The following is a 17,905-nucleotide window of genomic DNA, read 5'->3' as shown; positions in this document are numbered from 1 at the left end:
TAATTCAGAGAGATTTTATTTATTAACACGTATACTTTAGCACATTTAATGGCTTTTTTTCGTCTTCAGCAGGAAAGGTCTGTTCAGACAGACCGGGACACAGAGCAAAGCAAATTTTTTATCGCAAATAAAATTGTCCTTCATACCATTAAAACAAGGTTTAATTTTACTTTGCACGTCTTTATTATTAATATTTTCGCTTATTTATGACATTTTGTAACAGCAGTGTTTATTTGAACTTAGGTATATGTGTCCCTTCTTAGTCATAAGTTCGTGGCAGCAAACGTATAAATTGTGTTTATTTGCAATAATCCGAATTCAATGTTGTATAACTTTTATGACTATACTCGCACAACACCAGTTACAGCAGCCAAAGTCCTTATAACCTTTATTGTTTTGACTTGTTTATGTCGGCTCATATTTAACACTATGCTACTCTTCTGGAAACTTGCCAATAATTGCCAATCTTGCTAATTGTATATGTTTCTCAATTACCTCGGTATAACGTTCCTTTATGAGTAAAAATATATTTGTAGTTCAATCGGCGTTTAGTTACATTGTTAATCTCCAAAAAAGTGACTATATTTAAAAAAAACTTGACTAAATATACTCTTTTGCATTTATAAGTAGATTAATGTGGTCATGATTAATTAAGGACATATTAAGCTGTGAGGAACGTCGATTATAAATGTGTATTCGAACTTTGTTCTTTGCAAGGCATAAGTGTTTATTTGCTTAAGATTATTTTTGAACGGATGTGCAAACAACAGCGCAGTTGTGAATCATGATAACACACCCCGTTAAATGTTTTCGATATACCTTATAGATTATACATATAAATGGCGATCATATGAAATAGTCTCAGATGCTTGTAGTAGAAGTATTCTAGGAGTGATTCCAAAAATATTACAAAAAAAAATTGACATAATTAAACATGTTGAGTTGATGCCTAAGTTATTAATTAATAGATTAGATAACGTAAGACACTGAATTCAATTTTAAGATCAACGTTGTCCCTTATGTGGCTGCTTCAAGTTATGCAGTGATACCTGATTACAGGAATTAATAATAATAAATGTCAAGAATGTGTAACATGAATTATGTCATGTAAACAAAAGATTACTAAGATCAAACATTGCGATGTACTTAACGTTACCATACGTCTCGCTTTGGACAGGACAGTCTCGCTTTCAGACCGTATAACCCAGTGTCCCCAGAAAAGCCAACATAATTCTAGTTTGTGCTTCTTTAAGCATACCAAACGATAATTTAAAATGTGTTTAATGTAAAGTAACAGTCGAGGTTTTTTTTTTTAAATTAATGAAATAAGGTCGCAATATTAAAAGCTACTTTGGTTACGGATATAAATATAAATATATAATGTACTAACTTCCACACTTATCTAAAAACAAGACTCGAAGTAGATAGAAGTCATACCAATAGCCTATTAAACTACATCTCTATTTAACTACGTTGTTATGATTTTTCAGTGTTATTCTAGATTCATAAACAAAAAAATCCTAAAACACTATTTTTTAAAGTAAAAATATCCCAGATATCCCATTCTGGGATAAAACGGTCACGTTAAGTAAGTATACCTAGTATTGTAGTAACAATGTAAAAAATATGCAAAAAAACCGCAATACAGGAAAAAATAAGCATAAAACCCGGGAAATATTAACGAACGGGATAGTATTCATATTTATCATATTTAAAATCTATGTAATATGCATGTACATATGGCCACATTATGTTTGCCTTATTTCTGCAATCATGCTATTTGTTCTTTTTAATTGCACTGCAATTATCTTTAGTTAAAATATATAAACAAGAGAATGAAGTCGTTGGTTTCTAAGATCATAATCTTTATATAAAAAATTATTTTCACATCGATTTTGTCATAGATAATGAGATGGATGACAATATGTTTTATATATGGATTTTGATCTCAGAAACCAATGATAAATAAAATATGAGTGCAGACAATATCCTAATGTATGCTAAATATTGTCAGACTATCAGAATTAATGTCATAATATGTACAAATGCCTTCTATAGGTTATAAAACTTCCTGAGTAATGTAAACAACATCCATTAAATTATCACAATCCGTGGATCTGTGCCAAACTATCAAACCACTTCGAATGTAAATTCAAATAAAACATAAATTAGGTTTTACAACCATAAATCCGTAATGAAGTTCACAAAGGTTAATTTAAAATTTAGGTGTTCTCATTTACAAACCCTTTACTACGTAAGTAATAAATACAACAGGACTATTCATCGCTAGAATGATAACACTGAATTATTTTTTTTCACTACCATTTGTGTTAAAAAAGAAATGGTAGTCGTGAATACTGTTGCAATAAGCACGATTTAAATAATCTTTAATGCTTTAGCATCCCAGTTAATGTTACTTACAGAAATAACCCATGTTATATCCAAAGTGTTTCGTCAGCAAGCTGTCACGATCGCCGCTGAGTGAACTACAGATGATCAGTAATAATGTGTCGTTGAAATGATCTTTCGATATGATATTTGGAAGAATAACAAAATTAAAATATACATATCCGCCCCTTGCAAAGCTATGCGTCATTTCATAGCCGTATGTTCTAAATGGTTCGAGTAAATATTTTGTTTAATATTTTATTAAAGTAAACTAAATCCAAATATCTGGTTTATTTCTGTTACCATCTACACAATTAACCACAGAAGTTTTGCCTATTAAATGTAATAAAATCGGACTGCGTTGCAGTTGTTGTGTTCTTTCTGGATAAAACATAAATCATGTTACAAAATAAAACAACTAGTTATTAAAAATAAATTTGTAATCGATAAAATTGTACACATTAAAATCCAAATTAGTTATGACTACAATATTAATAAAATAATTTTACTGACTTCATATTCAAATTGGCACATAGATTTCTTAACATAAATGACTTATAATAAGAATTGATATTGTTATAATATGCATCTAAACCTTAAATAAATTATATGGAGTCGCATACAAAATAAACTAAGACGTAGAAGTTTTAATTTGATTAGGATCAATTATAAGTGTAAGAATTAAATATGTTACATTTAAAATTGTACATTTCTTTGTTCAAACGGCATATTATAACATTTTTCCTAATGGCATCCGCAAGTCTTAACAACCATGTTCTTGTATTTGCGCAGAATTACATTGGAGTCGTCAGTGTAATATAGTACAGATATTGTCGCCAACTTGATCGGCGCACACGACGGTTTTGGTACCTACAGCGAATAAACACGATATAAATGTCACAAGTTTACGCTAATGATTACATTTTTATTCCAACAAATACAGAAAAAGATGACATTAATTAAAACTTTCTGAATTGAATGTGATTTAAGGCATGTATTTTTATAACCACAGGATGTAGATAACTCCAATCGAAAGAACTTAATTTTATGTAATCTGAAGACGAAATAGAAAGGCCTTACTTCCAAATTATCTCACGCAAGTTATATTTCATATGGGATCGAAACAAAAGCTTTTCTCTAACCGTGGTTGTCTGAGACCAAAATCTCTGTTTAAAACATATTGTCATCCCTGTCATTATCTTTGATAAAACGGAGATAACAACATATTTTAAGCGGAGATTTTGTTCTTAGAAACCCATGATAAATCAGTCTACCATTATTTACTTTAGTCTTGATAGCTTTCACCCCTTCTTATTATATCATCTACCGAGCAATTCATCAATCTCTTCTTAGGCCGAATATTAACAATGACGTTGAAATAGACCACATTAGACGTATAGATTTATTTATTGAAGTGAGCTAATTATGAAAATATTTTTTTACCTGTGTAGGGTTTAGTAAATGCACCAATGTTTGAACGATGGCGTGATTTGTAGCATTTTTGTGCGCGTTCAGTGGAAAGTTGCACTCTCCGCTGCAGTAGTATGCGCTGTAGCCGTCAGGAGCTATTATCCAGTCCTGGAAAATACAAAATTAATGCTTACAATTCAATTGAACATTATGAACACTAATTCGTTTTTTAATTTTATTACTTTATTCATACTATTGCTAAATTCATACTATAGTTAAATTTACACTTTAATATTTATTTGTATTAATATAGTGATTCATTTTTTAATTTTACGTATCGAATACTGAATAAATAATACTTAGGGCGAAACACTTACTTGCCATTCCAAATCCTTAAAACTCACGTACAATGTTTGGATTTCGCAGCTTCTGGTTGTCCAATGCGACGTGTCTGGAATATATTAGCATTTTATAAAAACATTGTTTATATTCGAGGTATATTATGTTCGAAGCGTGGAATTTGTTCTGTTGGAAAACAGTTGTATTGTTTATTTTTTTTATTTACATTTAATATATTGCCATATGTATTAAATATGACTTTATTTTGTAAGCGAATAAAAATCAGTTCAGCAAAGTAAGATTATGACACAATATGACTTACCGGTCAAGGGATTTCTTAGGTAATTGTCAGTATAGCCGTGAGTCCTCCACCGCCTTGCTTCACGTTTGCGCCGCGCCCCGGCGTCCCACCCGCCCAGCTTGGGCCCGTTCTTGAAGAACGCCACCAGGAAAGGCTGTTTGCCATCGGCGCCGGACCCACGAGCTTCCTCTAAACCTATTTCTTCTGGCTTCACGTGACGTTCTGTATAGATACATTTTGAGTAAACAAACAAAGGTAGAGTAAAAGAACTCAAGGTAGATGATGATAGAGATGATACGCCGCACTGTATATAATGGACGCCCACTGCCTTATCAAGTTTCATTTAGTCCCTATACAAAGAAAAATCAGTCAAGTCAAGATGAAAATTTCCATTTGATTTTATTTTAGACAATACGCTTACATCTTTTATTAATATATTCCACAATAATGTCATGAAGTATAATATATATACAAAATAATGAATCTATTGTATATATCTATTCTAAATGAGTCTTTCTATAGAGTATAGCAATTATCCTCAAAAAAAAGAGAGAGAGAGAGAAATAATTGTCTACTTTTTTTATACCAAATGAATACAAACTTGCATATCTAAAATGCAAGATTTTAAATGTAAAGAATGTATCTCTTCTCATCGATCACCTGGTTGCGAATGTGGGTGGATGGTGATAAAGAAGCCTCGGTTCTCTGTGGGCTCGGTGAGCCAGGCCCGCAGCGCCTTGGTGACGTTCAATTCCAGCCAGCCCTCCGCCCCCGCGCTCGTATTCACCGCCGCCACACTCTCCATTTGTAGCCCTCTGTAAAGTGTTACCATTACGCTAGTAATGTATACTTGTATCACACAAAAACACTCCAAACTCATACAGAATGAGTTAGTCGTAGCAAAAGTTCGGTTATTACGTTAACGCCCACTAACGTCTTTTATTCGAACCGACATATTCATGATACGAATTTTATACTCTTTGCATTAAAAAATCTATTTAAAAGAGACGTGGAACAGTCATATGTTGGGGACGCATTTATATCTCTTCAGCCAATTAGAGCTCCTATTAATAAATATCCGACGCAAAATAAATCTTGAAATTACTGACCCGACATTATCGACGCTGAGGACTCTGTGCGCGACGACAGTGTAGAGACTGGTGGGTTCGTCGGTATGCTTGGGGGCCTGGTGCACGCGTAGCTCCGCCGTCAGCAGGGAGGACGCGTCGCTCGGCGCAGCAGACACCTCGAACCACACGTGCCGTCCGTGACCGTGACGGAGAGCTCCCAGGTGATGCTCTATAAGCAAAGTGATACATTAAAAGTAATTAAATGTTTGCTAACTATCTTGAATCCATAAATGTTTGACTGTTTAATACTGTATACTGCCGGAAATTCTATTATAGCATAAATGAATGTTAGGACGATGAATATTGTCATCAAAAAATTGGAAAATGAAAAAACAATTTCTCTTGAAACTTCACTCCGCCCATAGGACGGTCTTGCAATCAACGATCATAAGCTACGATCTTCCTAGATTCTAGCCACATGTTCGAAACATCTATTTTAATAATTGTCATACCTACGTTAATTTTCAACATTTTATACTTCAACATATAAACTGAACAACAGTTTAATCGAAATTAAATTGAATTCTAGGACGTTGTGAATTGCCGTATGTTATTGAATTTATCATATTAAACCTAATTATCAAATGTTTTATAAATATGGACTATTAATAAATTATAACAGGTGTCCCATTAAGCAGCGTTGTAACTTGATATCATATTGCACGTGTTTAATAAACATGTTTCTCGTATGTGACATTGAATTTTATACAAATCATATAGATTTCATCGCAATATTATTTAAATTACATACATATATGATATATTTTATTATATTTATCATTATAACTGATTGTGCCAAATTTAGATTCTTTAAGAATCATTGATTTGCTACATATAATTACAACTTAAAAACTATACGATGGTGTATTTTTCCATAACAATTACAACGTCGTATTGTGCACACTGCAATAGAAATTGTAGTAAGCCGTTTTATTTATTATTAATAAAGCCACCTCATTATAGTTCTGCGAATGATAACACCAAGTATCCCTACATTATATAAATTGCTGAAGTTTTAACTTCGCTTTGGTTCCTTTGATGTTGAGAGCTAATATTCACCGGGTTTTGACACGGTTGCTAAAATTAGCAAATACATATGTATATATGTATACAATCTCATGAAACACTGCATTTTTCTTAATGCTTTTTACTTTGACTTCGAGTTTTAAAGATTTAATTTTATTAACAAAGTTTTTTATAAATTATACTGAAATAAACTTTTCTTAAATATGTTCCTTCAGACAAGTTATATACGCGTGTATGGCAGTAACTCATCCTCGATGTCGAGTGGCCACGCCAGGTGTGGAGCGAGGCGAATGTATAAACAGTTACCTTATCGTGACAATTTTAACCGACTGTATAACAAAATGCGATATTAAAAGGCATAAGCAGACTTTCGGTACGGATGTTGACCTTTATTGTCACATACGAGAGCAAATAATTTCAAAGTAAGCTGGATAGCAACACATCATGCGTACTTCAAATGCATGTGACAAATTTCGTATGAAAATAATATAATTTGCTATTAAACTTGAGACGTACGTAATAATTTATAAGTAAACATTACTAGTATAGTATTGTATTGTCTGTAACGTAACAGTGTGCCGAATCACAATTTCCTGGTACATTGTACAGACCCTTTTTCAGACCGAGATTGTCAATAGTGATAAGATTTTAGTTTTGTAATAACACAGAAAAAGATGAACAGCACAGACAAAAATTTTATATTATTTATTGACTGGAGGATTATTCATGTCTACCTGTCCTATTCCTATAAGTATGCGGGCGGTCGACATCAATCCGTCGCTTGGTATGCGGCCCGGTCGCCCGCAGACAGCGCGTAATGACTCAACCTACCTGAGTCTTGAGCTCTCTTTACACACCTCCTCGGAATACAACATTTTACAGAAACAATAAATATATCTTCCTTACAATTTCAAAGCTCTAAGTATCGTATCCAATTATTCTGCTAAATTCTAAAGTGTAATTAACGCAAATTAAAATTTCATGCTAATTATATGGCACAACTATTTGCGGCATACATGGTGTAAAAAGCATTCACATTTATTACGAACCCTACGGCGGCTACATCCACCATTTGGATATCTAACACGTCAATAAATGTCATTACTGGCAAAATAAAGTTAAAGAAACATTGCAGTGTCCCAATGTGAAAATGTTCATTACAACAGCTATCCCTAGGCCTTAGGAAAGCCCCCCTAACCCCAGGCGTTCATGTATTATTCAGGATCGTATACAGCACCAGCGTATCACTAATATAAAAGTATCATTTATTATTGACCAAATCGCATAATTTACTGCACTGCAAATACCGGAATATGTTAACAGGAAGACAAATATTCTAGTGGCCAGATGTAAAATTTTCAATTTTTATTTGGTATGTCTTGCAGATGAATGTTTTACTTATGTTTTGACATTAAAAAAATAAGTTTTCTGTCATGTCAAGTTTAATGCGTATAAAACATTGGAGTAGACAGTATGGACTTTACACAGACAATTGAAAATAGTCACTTTTTTATCAACTACCTATCCTTTCTGCCAGGATAAATAATTTTATTTGTATTATTCTAATTTTTAAGTAATAGTCGTTTAAGAATTGGCACAGTATTGTAGATTTATCATTAACATAAACACGACAGAATATCCACACATTCAGCGCTGATTATTATTGTAGTCAAGTACACAGATATCAATAATATTTAATTTACATACTTACTTTTACTTTGAAATGTCATTATTAAATCACTTTCATCAATAGCTTGCTGTTCTTCACCACTCAAAGCCATTTCCGAGCTTCGCGTCGGCCGTGCTTGCTCATGTTCTTCTGCTAGTTGCTTGTACACGTCTAGCAGAAAACTAGGAGCCGACCGGTCTAAAGGCGGCGCACTAGTGCGTCGAGGTCTCTCCCCTAAACCCAAAAGATCCAGAATTTCATGTTCAACTAATAGTCTTTCGTGGCGTGTCATCGAATGATGAATAACAGTTTGATCCACGCCATTATCAATGTACAAACCAGAGAGTACCGCCTCACACGTCACTATAAACAATAATAAAGTAACACACCGCCATGCCGTCTTCGGATAAGACATGTTTATGGACCGATTGACACAACGACGCACGCTCTCGAAGCAGTCGGCTCACTAATGAATAAAAAGTTTACGGTCGTGACGGCTGCGGAATCGCACGGGACGACCATGCAGCCACCGAACCTGCCCACTCAAGGTGGGCCGGCGGCCGTCGCACCGCACTCTTCGCAGCTTCCCCTCCCTCTCGCTAGCCAACGCCACTCGCCACACATCGTCTCAATAATGTAAACATTGTAACGCCACTCAATGCGCCAAGCGCACTCGCCTCCGATTATAACACTCACGTATGCCGAGAACACAAAGGAATAAAATTAGATTCACTAGAATCGGCATACATAAAAACGGTATAACGCTCCATTTGTGATATGCACAATGTAATGACATAGTTGTTTTAAACTGTAGTGACCCGATACGATAGCATACGCTAGTAATTTACACAACCATTTCCTTATTATTAAATATACATTGGCCGCGTATGCTGCGTCACAACTTGACCATTTTAATTGAATTATGCGTGGGCGAGGGGAACTATCAAATACAACTACCTTAATTATACTAAAACATCGACCAACTTATTTATAACTTACTAGCTGCCTCGCAGCAAAATTTCGCGAAGCAAATTTTTTGCAGCTAAATAAATATAACATTTTATACAACATGAATTAATAATGTTAATCACCCATAACTACAAGGGTAGGATTTTTTTTAGAAATGTCGGTAATAATTTTTTTATTATATTTTTCCGTACAAAAACGTTTTAATATAACAAATGTTGCGAAATTGTTATAAAAACCCTTAGCATAGTGTCAAAAGTGGATGGAAGGTAGTACTTTGAAATAGAGGAATCATGGAATTAGGCAGAGCTAAATATCATTGGACAGTTCAAAACACTTTGCTAGTTCCGCCTTTTATTCGGGATTATATTCTATATCAAATTTATATACTTTTTGACATTATTTGTTAGAATCTTTTGGCGCGCTTTCGCTTTAAGGCTAGTGTTGTGCCAGTACACCGGCGCTGTGTTGGATTTTCTTCCTAACAATAAAACAAAAAACATTTGTTTGAACTTGCTATTATGAATTTAATTTCTCATGAAATGTTACACTTGTACCTCACTTAATTAAGTAAATATAATACAAAATAACTTGAGTTCTATGTAATAGGTGGAAAAAACATGTTTGTAATTTTCTATTTGACATATTTTTCCATGAACTTTTTATGGAACTCGGACCTCAAAGAGTCATTTATAAATGTGTTTAGCTTCTTTTCCGGCTCTGAACGGGCACAATTTTTGAACACAACATCATCATCCCATCTTCTTTTAACCTGCATAAACAAAAATTCATTGTAATTTCATGACAACTGAATTATAATCATTCACTTTAAATAATGGTTTTAAGCATGTCACATCACTATGAAGCTAAAATTAACAAATGTCATATGTGACCTATTATATTGATCATGCTAAAGTTGATGTCATATTAAATTGTTTACCCCTATGATTATTGATAAGATTACCTTTAAATCATTTTTTTGACCTGCTGCAGAATAATTAAGTAATGGATTGCCTGACAATATGTTTTCCATACGAATTCTTTCTTCCTCTTGCTTCTTCTCAGCATCCTGCAAAGTAACATAAACATCAATAATGATAATTAGTAATACAGATTAGAACTTAATTATGTTACATGGAATTTCTATTATGAGAGTTCACAAACCTTTTTTGCCTGTTCAATAGCTCTCTCCTTTTTAATTTTATTTAATTCTGCCAACAAAGCTGCTGTGTCATCATCTGAATCATCAGAATCTGTAGAATCTCCTTCTAATGGGTCGTCAGCATCTAAACTAGCAGCAGGCACTTGATCTATTTTCAACCTCTTTGCAGGTGGCTCATTTTGCCTCCTTGCTGAGGGTCCTTTGCTTTCCTTTTCCCTCTCATCTAATTCTTTACGGAAATCTCTTGAGCGTAGCTCTTCTGTAGTCCCTTGACCTTGTTCCCTATAAAATAAACAAACTCAGTTTTTACTTTCTCACGTACAGCAAATTATCTAGCTAAATCTAAAAAAAAATATGATTGTATATATGTTAACAAAACTTGAAGCCATAGGTACCTGTATTTTAGTTTAGTATGCCCTGGAAGATCTCGACTAGAGTATTGACGAGATATAGCACTTAGATCCTTTTCTCCACGTCCTTGTCCACCTCTCGCTGGATCGAACGTTGGTCTGGCCGCGGTAGTCATGTTTGAGACACCACTTTACAACATAAATCTAATCTAAAATCTGGGATTTATTAATCTGTTTCCTTGGTAAATACAATATTTTCTGATTCCTTAGAATCAGTAATGTTACTTTTTAGTTAAAATATATGGTTATTTAGCAAAAGTAGAACAACATAAACTGCTTCACTATTTTTGTTTTTGACAAGTGACTGATTACTATTTTTTGCCAATATAAAAAATACCAGTGACAATCAAAGAGTATATAAAATAAAAATGGTGACAATATACAATCTATACTTGTGCCGTAAAGCCGAAGAGTAAGTAATAAGTTGTGATACACAATGTAAACTGTTTATCAACTCCTCCTAACTCATTAAAACGTAAAAATTACTTGATTTTGATTGGTTTTCTTGTTTTCCACATTTAAAACATATAAACTTCGTATCTTGTATAAAACCGAAACGCTTTATACCTAAACAGAAGTTAAAAGTTGACTTCAATTTTCCATAATTTAATTGCGCAATAAAGGTATTTATCATAGGCCCAAATGTTGAAGCTGACCATCACTTTACAACCCAAATTGTTATTTTTCCGAATTTCTCTATGGTCCGTTTTTCTATTTTTATTTATGCGTCTAGTTTATGCCCCAATCTGTGCTTTGCTACTCTGCTCTGTGGTCAGTGCCAGAAGTCTGAAAATTATTTCTGGAAAGAAAAAAATATGGTCATATTTCTTGTCATTCAATATCTCTGAACGTAAAATATAAGACGCTATTTAGTTCAACAAGAACGAAATCTTCAAGCTTAATACAAATTTTGTTATTACTAGGTACGTACAACGTATTATTTCAATTACTATAAGGTAATTTTATGTATTTGTCAAATAGTAATAAAACGGAAACGTGAACCGAGCGCCATTTTGTTACTAATTATGTATTGTAGAGTCGTCAGACTCGCAAAATTTCTTAGTATTTTAAATATTGTGATATTCACTCATGTAGAAAATTTGTAGCCTGATGCTTTTCAAATTGTAAATTTATATGTATTGTTTATTCTAACAATTGAAACAATCGCATTTTTAATCCACAGAATGGCCGAAGATTTTGATGTAGAGGCAATGCTCGAAGCGCCATATATAAAATCGGTGAGTATTTTCAAATTAATTTACATGCATCTTTGAACTTCAACTACATTATGGTCAATTTTGTTTTAACTAAGACAACTGAAATAGCGACTGTACATGTATATTAGAAGTTATATTATGTTAGTATTTTAAGATGTAACAATTGTTATATATCTACTATAGTGACATACATACCTATGTAAAACAAGTAGAATTCATTTCATGTTTAACTAAAGTTAAATACATTGTATATTATTGTTACCTCTCACAACCATAAAAATGTTTGTTGTATCTTGATCAAAAAAATTTCATTTCAACAAATGAATACAGAAAGTTGGTTAATTTATAGTAATTTTGAACTATAGAAGTTTTATCTAATTTATTTTAATAGAATACTCATAAGACATGTGCATTACAAATGCCAAAAACTTCAAAGTAATGTATTTGCCACTAAAAATAATAACATTTTTTTTGTATAAGTTAAACAATCTAAGATGATTTTGTCAGTAAACATAAAGAGCAGATTCATTTCTTATAGCTTTTTTATAAAATCTAAGTTTTTACATCTTTCAACTGTATAAAACTGTAAAACAAAATTACATCTGAGAATCGTTTCTTATATTTATAGAACTTTGTGGTTATTGTCCAGCATACTTCATCAACCTGAACCAAAAAGAGGTATCCAATACTATATAATATTTTTATTTTCTGATAAATAAAACAATCACTTATCTGCTAGTTAAAACGAAATGTATTAAAATCATTGTGGAAAAGTCACACTCTTATGGGTGATAAATCTTTTGCAGAAGTTTCCGTCTGTGATGTTAGCTGTTTACACCCTTAGTCAATGGTTTATTAAACGGTAAGTCAGCGGGGAATAGAGAAAAACAAACACAAATTTGACAAACCACTTCCAAAAAGCCGTCTCAACAAAGTCTAGGCAAAGTAATAATTACATTTGTGATGTTTCATCTCTTTAACATTCTAAGATCTTTGTGAGTGATGGAATATTCACAGATGCTTTTGTATTGTCAATATAAATTTACTAATACATTTTTTATTTATTCATTGGCGTGTTGCTGTGGTGCTGCTTCTACCTTGTGCTTTGTGTGACAGGACACCACATCCTCTTCAAAACATCGATCGGACAAGTATTCTGATAAGCACAGAGATAGAGAAAAGGATGGCAGTCGAAGGTAATTCGAAATTTTAAATGTACACTTGTTAAACCTAGCATTTGTTGCAATGCCCTAAATATTTTACATTACTCCAAGGCAGTGATGGGTTGCAATGCTGGATTATAACTGGAAATGTAAAAACAGACTTGAATGCATTGCTTGAATTGAATGAAATAATGTAAACTAGGTAATATTCTATAACAAACATTAAGCATACAAATCACTGGTGTCCTAATAATCAATTTAATTTTTTATTTCTTTAATAATTTTTGTTTAACAATATGGCTTTGTTAACAATAAGATTAAAAGCAAGCATAAGCAAAGATTAAATGGTGAGGTAGTCATGGAATAAATATGCAAAGAGGAAAAGTATAACCTAAAATAAGTAGAGGAAATTTAAACTGGTGTTTGTTAACCTTCAACTGCTAATAAAATAAAATCTTAAAAAAAATATAGGGCTATATAGGCGTCACTGGTCTAAAAGAAAAAACATTTAATGTAGAACATACTAAAAACTGTAAAATGAGAATTGTAATAAATAATCACAAGGTAATTTTATTTTAGACGCAGCAGATCTAGAGAGAAAAGAAGATCGAGAGATAGGGATTCGAGACGCTCAAGAGACAGGGATGAAAGAAAGAACAAGGAGAAAGATAGAGATAGGGAAAAAGACAGAGATCGTAAGGATCGTGACAAAGATCGCAATGACAGGCACATAAAAGATAAAGATCGCGACAGGGATAAGGAAAGGGAACGTGAAAGAGACAGGGAGAAGAGGCGTAGCAGAGATAAGGAACGCAGTAAAGAGAGAGAGCGTAGTAAGGACAGGCACTCGAGACGCGAAAAAAGTCGGGAAGCCGAACCCAAAAACGAATATCGATCTAAGTCAAGAGGAATTGAACCAAAATTAGAGGATTTACCCCCAGAGGAAAGAGATTTGAGAACTGTATTTTGTATGCAGTTATCTCAACGTATAAGAGCTAAAGATTTAGAAGAATTCTTCTCGTCCGTTGGGAAAGTTAGAGATGTTAGACTTATAACATGTAACAAAACTAGGAGGTTTAAGGGGATAGCATACATAGAATTTAAGGATGCTGAGTCTGTACCATTGGTATGTCAATGAAATGTGTAATGATTAATATATATATATATTTGTTGTTTAAGATATATGGGTTATAAATCATTTGGTTTTTTACAGGCTTTGGGATTGACCGGACAAAAATTACTTGGTGTCCCTATTATAGTACAACACACACAGGCAGAGAAAAACAGAGTAGGCAATACTTTGCCTAACTTAGCTCCAAAGACAAGTAATGGTCCCACTAGACTGTATGTTGGCTCATTGCATTTTAATATTACAGAGGATATGTTGCGAGGAATTTTCGAGCCATTCGGGAAAATTGATCACATCCAACTAATGACTGACCCAGAAACAGGGAAAAGTAAAGGTTATGGTTTTTTAACGGTAAGTTTATTATATCTGTGCTAAAAAGTTCATCCATACACATCCAGGTCCATGATGCAAATATATGTGCTGTTGATACACATTAATGTCAACCAAAGTGTGCATATTAAAATTCAATGAATTTATATGTAAATAATTTTTTCCTCTAGTTCCATCATGCAACAGATGCAAAAAAGGCAATGGAACAATTGAATGGGTTTGAATTAGCTGGAAGACCAATGAAAGTAGGAAATGTTACCGAACGCACAGATGGTGGCTCCAGTACTCGTTTTGATGCTGATGAACTGGACAGAGCAGGCGTTGATCTTGGAGCAACGGGCCGATTACAGTTAATGTTCAAACTTGCAGAGGGAACTGGATTGCAAGTATGTACAATTTATTTTTACAAAAAAAACTTGTTTACCGCAAAACATTTTGTCAAGATCATCATTGACAAAGTTGTTAAGTGCTTGACGGGACCGGACTGAGATTCTTTATACATTTATGTTGCTTTGAATATATTAAATTGACAATTTTCATACATAACTTTACCTAAATAACCAAAACACAATATGGCAATCAGAAACCATTTATCTTAATATTACATTCTGATAGCCTTTATGTCACAATACTATTGGTATTCATAATATAGAACATTTTCAAGTCACTCTTTTAAATAGTACTGATAAAAAATTATAGCATGTTGTATTATTTTTTATTATTATACTTTAGATTCCTCCTGCCGCCGCGTCTGTTTTAATGGGGTCTGGATCTAATATAGTTGCTCCGCAGCCACAAGTAGCACCGCCAATAGCAACACAATGCTTTATGCTAAACAACATGTTTGATCCTGCCACGTAAGTTAAAAAAAATCAATACAAATTTTACCTAAGAAAATTTAAAGATAAATATCAAATTAAATAGAAGAAATAAACATTTAACTATTAATCATCAGCTTTAGCATTTTGAAATTGGTACCATTATATATCTCTTTAAAAATACATTATACATATTTGTTATATGGGGCCTTTGTAGCATGGGGATTAAAAACCTATTTCATATTGAAATTTGTTAATTCACCCTACATATTTCAAACTTTTAGATATAGTCAGAGAGTAATAACACATTTTAAAAGTTTTGGTGCCTAATTGATGGTTTTCATTTTATTGTTTCCATACCACATGGTTAGTCATGGGCAGCTAAGTCAATCTCTGCTTAGACAGAAACAAGACAACAAACAAACAAAGTTTTTCTTTTTGTCTACAGAATTAAAAATTCAGATAGCACTTTAAAATGTATTATATAAGTTACTATAAGTTCTGTTTTCCATTCATTTATTTTTGAGTTATTCAACTAAGCCTCTTCTAAATGAAACATTCTCCAAAATCATACACACTGGACAAGTCCCAAACAAAATGACCTATTTTCCTTTAGTAATAGTAGTATGAAGATAATTCCCCACATGGAATATATTTAATTTGTAATTTGTTTACAGAGAAACAAATCCTCATTGGGACATCGAGATCCGTGACGACGTGATCAGCGAGTGCAATAAGCATGGCGGCGTGTTGCACGTGTACGTAGATAAGGCGTCGCCGCAAGGCAACGTGTACTGCAAGTGCCCCACGATAGCCACGGCCGTCGCATCCGTCAACTCGTTGCACGGCCGCTGGTTTGCGGGTCGCGTCATCACAGCGGCCTACGTGCCTCTCGTCAACTACCATTCCCTCTTTCCTGACGCAATGACCGCTCTCACACTGCTTCTGCCCACGCGGCAACGGTAAAAGTGAAAACACACGTATGCTTCTCGTGTACTAACTATATATTTAGTGGTGTTCATAATTCTAGGTAATAAAATATACATATTATTTTGTCTGCCTTTTTATACATAATCCATTTCATTTTTCCTCTAAAATAAGTATCACATTAAAAAAAGTAGTTTTTCTATGTTTTATACAGCTCGGATCCAATCGATTTCTAATGTAGCTGGTCCTTTTTGTTTAATAGGCTGGTACACTCCACCATACATCTGAAGACCTATACTGGTTATTTGGGATATATCCAAAGGTTCACTATTGTTGTTCCTTTTGCCTCTGTAGTATGCTTTGAATTCAGAAAAAGGTAAAGTTCTTATTGCAAATTCATCTTTGGGAGCCTGGAATTACGTAAAAAAAAATATTATTAAGATGCTTGATGCTAGCTGTGTACTAGTTTATCGTGAAAGCGCGACAGACGGACAGAATTACTTTCGCATTTATAATATTAGTAAGGATAATAGTTCTTCTACCAATGAAATTAATGTAAACAGTAGAAAAACTATTACATTGAAAGTCAAAATGAATGAAAATGAGCACAAAATCTGAAAGTTATAAAAAAACTGTTCCATTATTGTTTGATATAGATTTAAATTCGTTCACCTCTAGACATGTGACGACCTCATAATACTTATCTTTTTAACCAGTATTTAAAAATTACACAAACAGAAGCTTATCAATTAAAGTGACGATGTCATTTTGTTTTGAAAAAGTTTTTTATTGGGAGCTAAGATTAAGATCCCTATATAATTAAGATTTTTCAAGTCTATTTTCCTTGTATCGACGTTTCCTCACAATAAGTATATTAACATTACAGCAAAATTTTAGTAATAAACGCATTTAATATTTAATTTTAGTACTATAAGGCTTCGATTCAAATTATTTTTAAAGAATTACGTACATACCTGAAAATATTGTTCATATGAATAGTTTGGTTCATCATTTAGTCCTTTGTGTCGCAAAACAACTTTAAATCCATTATATTGCCCTTGGCCTCTGCATTTGATCTGTAGTTTTGTGTAACCAGTAAGATTGTATGTTTTGATGGCTCTTATGCCCGCGAATCCAGCTCCGTTTGATTGTGGATTTAATAAAGCAAAAAATATTGCCCGTCTGTACAGAGTATTTTGATGTAAAGCAAGTAAAGCTTTCGACATACCCACATTTCGAACTGTATCGGATTGTTCTTGCCAATTTACCACATCATCATTTTTAGTAAAGTCGAACAAATAGCGTTCCTCAGGTAAAGAAATGTTACTGCAAGAAGTAAATAATTATATGAACAATACAAAACTAGAAACCATTGGTATGTTCAGTGAGTACAGGTTCATCGGCGACAAGCGTGTAAATACGCTAGTTTTATTGAAGTGGTATACACCCACAGAAGTAAAATATGGTATGTATGTCATTAGTTCTATGATCCCAACCATTTCCATTCAGAGGCTTAATCA

General features: G+C 33.3%; 4 protein-coding genes across 4 annotated transcripts; 1 reads left to right on the top strand and 3 right to left on the bottom strand.

The window, feature by feature from the left end:
- Positions 1-3,055: 3,055 nt before the first annotated feature.
- Positions 3,056-9,091, bottom strand: gbb (glass bottom boat). Its single transcript, XM_013325976.1, has 7 exons — positions 8,306-9,091; positions 5,548-5,737; positions 5,099-5,253; positions 4,460-4,660; positions 4,176-4,249; positions 3,832-3,966; positions 3,056-3,258 (listed from the first exon to the last, which is right to left on the bottom strand). Exons 1-7 carry the CDS (start codon positions 8,676-8,678, stop codon positions 3,133-3,135), a joined length of 1,254 nt encoding a protein of 417 aa, XP_013181430.1. The 5' UTR covers positions 8,679-9,091; the 3' UTR covers positions 3,056-3,132.
- A 663-nt stretch (positions 9,092-9,754) lies between these two features.
- On the bottom strand, positions 9,755-11,047 carry c12.1 (spliceosome-associated protein CWC15). The gene is given in 4 exon segments (NM_001312402.1): positions 9,755-10,001; positions 10,194-10,298; positions 10,394-10,673; positions 10,787-11,047. Coding segments are annotated over 4 exon segments (654 nt in total). The 5' UTR covers positions 10,918-11,047; the 3' UTR covers positions 9,755-9,863.
- Positions 11,048-11,544: 497 nt separating this feature from the next.
- Positions 11,545-16,508, top strand: Caper (RNA-binding protein 39-like protein Caper). The gene is made up of 8 exons (XM_013325740.1): positions 11,545-11,724; positions 11,985-12,039; positions 13,135-13,214; positions 13,761-14,307; positions 14,395-14,661; positions 14,811-15,026; positions 15,373-15,497; positions 16,136-16,508. Exons 2-8 carry the CDS (start codon positions 11,986-11,988, stop codon positions 16,422-16,424), a joined length of 1,578 nt encoding a protein of 525 aa, XP_013181194.1. The 5' UTR covers positions 11,545-11,724; position 11,985; the 3' UTR covers positions 16,425-16,508.
- A 60-nt stretch (positions 16,509-16,568) lies between these two features.
- On the bottom strand, positions 16,569-17,826 carry LOC106127611 (uncharacterized). The gene is made up of 2 exons (XM_013325743.1): positions 17,360-17,826; positions 16,569-16,795 (listed from the first exon to the last, which is right to left on the bottom strand). Exons 1-2 carry the CDS (start codon positions 17,609-17,611, stop codon positions 16,592-16,594), a joined length of 456 nt encoding a protein of 151 aa, XP_013181197.1. The 5' UTR covers positions 17,612-17,826; the 3' UTR covers positions 16,569-16,591.
- Between the last annotated feature and the right edge of the window lie 79 nt (positions 17,827-17,905).

This window comes from Papilio xuthus, unplaced genomic scaffold (genome assembly GCF_000836235.2).
Source record: "Papilio xuthus unplaced genomic scaffold, Pxut_1.1 DF824655.1, whole genome shotgun sequence".
Lineage (NCBI taxonomy): Eukaryota > Metazoa > Arthropoda > Insecta > Lepidoptera > Papilionidae > Papilio > Papilio xuthus.
The sequence above is the reverse complement of the archived record's forward strand: the minus strand, read 5'-3'. Positions and strand labels throughout refer to the sequence as shown.

What these genes read in the sequence shown, in the direction of transcription:
- Caper (XM_013325740.1), top strand. Translation starts at nt 11,986, where the DNA reads ATGGCCGAAGATTTTGATGTAGAGGCAATGCTCGAAGCGCCATATATA. An exon ending in AAGCGCCATATATAAAATCG is followed by an intron (nt 12,040 to 13,134) that starts GTGAGTATTTTC and finishes TTTGTGTGACAG; the next exon opens with GACACCACATCCTCTTCAAA. An exon ending in CAGAGGGAACTGGATTGCAA is followed by an intron (nt 15,027 to 15,372) that starts GTATGTACAATT and finishes ATTATACTTTAG; the next exon opens with ATTCCTCCTGCCGCCGCGTC.
- LOC106127611 (XM_013325743.1), bottom strand. Translation starts at nt 17,611, where the DNA reads ATGTCGAAAGCTTTACTTGCTTTACATCAAAATACTCTGTACAGACGG. An exon ending in CATATGAACAATATTTTCAG is followed by an intron (nt 16,796 to 17,359) that starts GTATGTACGTAA and finishes ACGTAATTCCAG; the next exon opens with GCTCCCAAAGATGAATTTGC.
- gbb (XM_013325976.1), bottom strand. Translation starts at nt 8,678, where the DNA reads ATGTCTTATCCGAAGACGGCATGGCGGTGTGTTACTTTATTATTGTTT. An exon ending in CCACCCACATTCGCAACCAG is followed by an intron (nt 4,661 to 5,098) that starts GTGATCGATGAG and finishes GTATCTATACAG; the next exon opens with AACGTCACGTGAAGCCAGAA. An exon ending in CCTAAGAAATCCCTTGACCG is followed by an intron (nt 4,250 to 4,459) that starts GTAAGTCATATT and finishes AATATATTCCAG; the next exon opens with ACACGTCGCATTGGACAACC.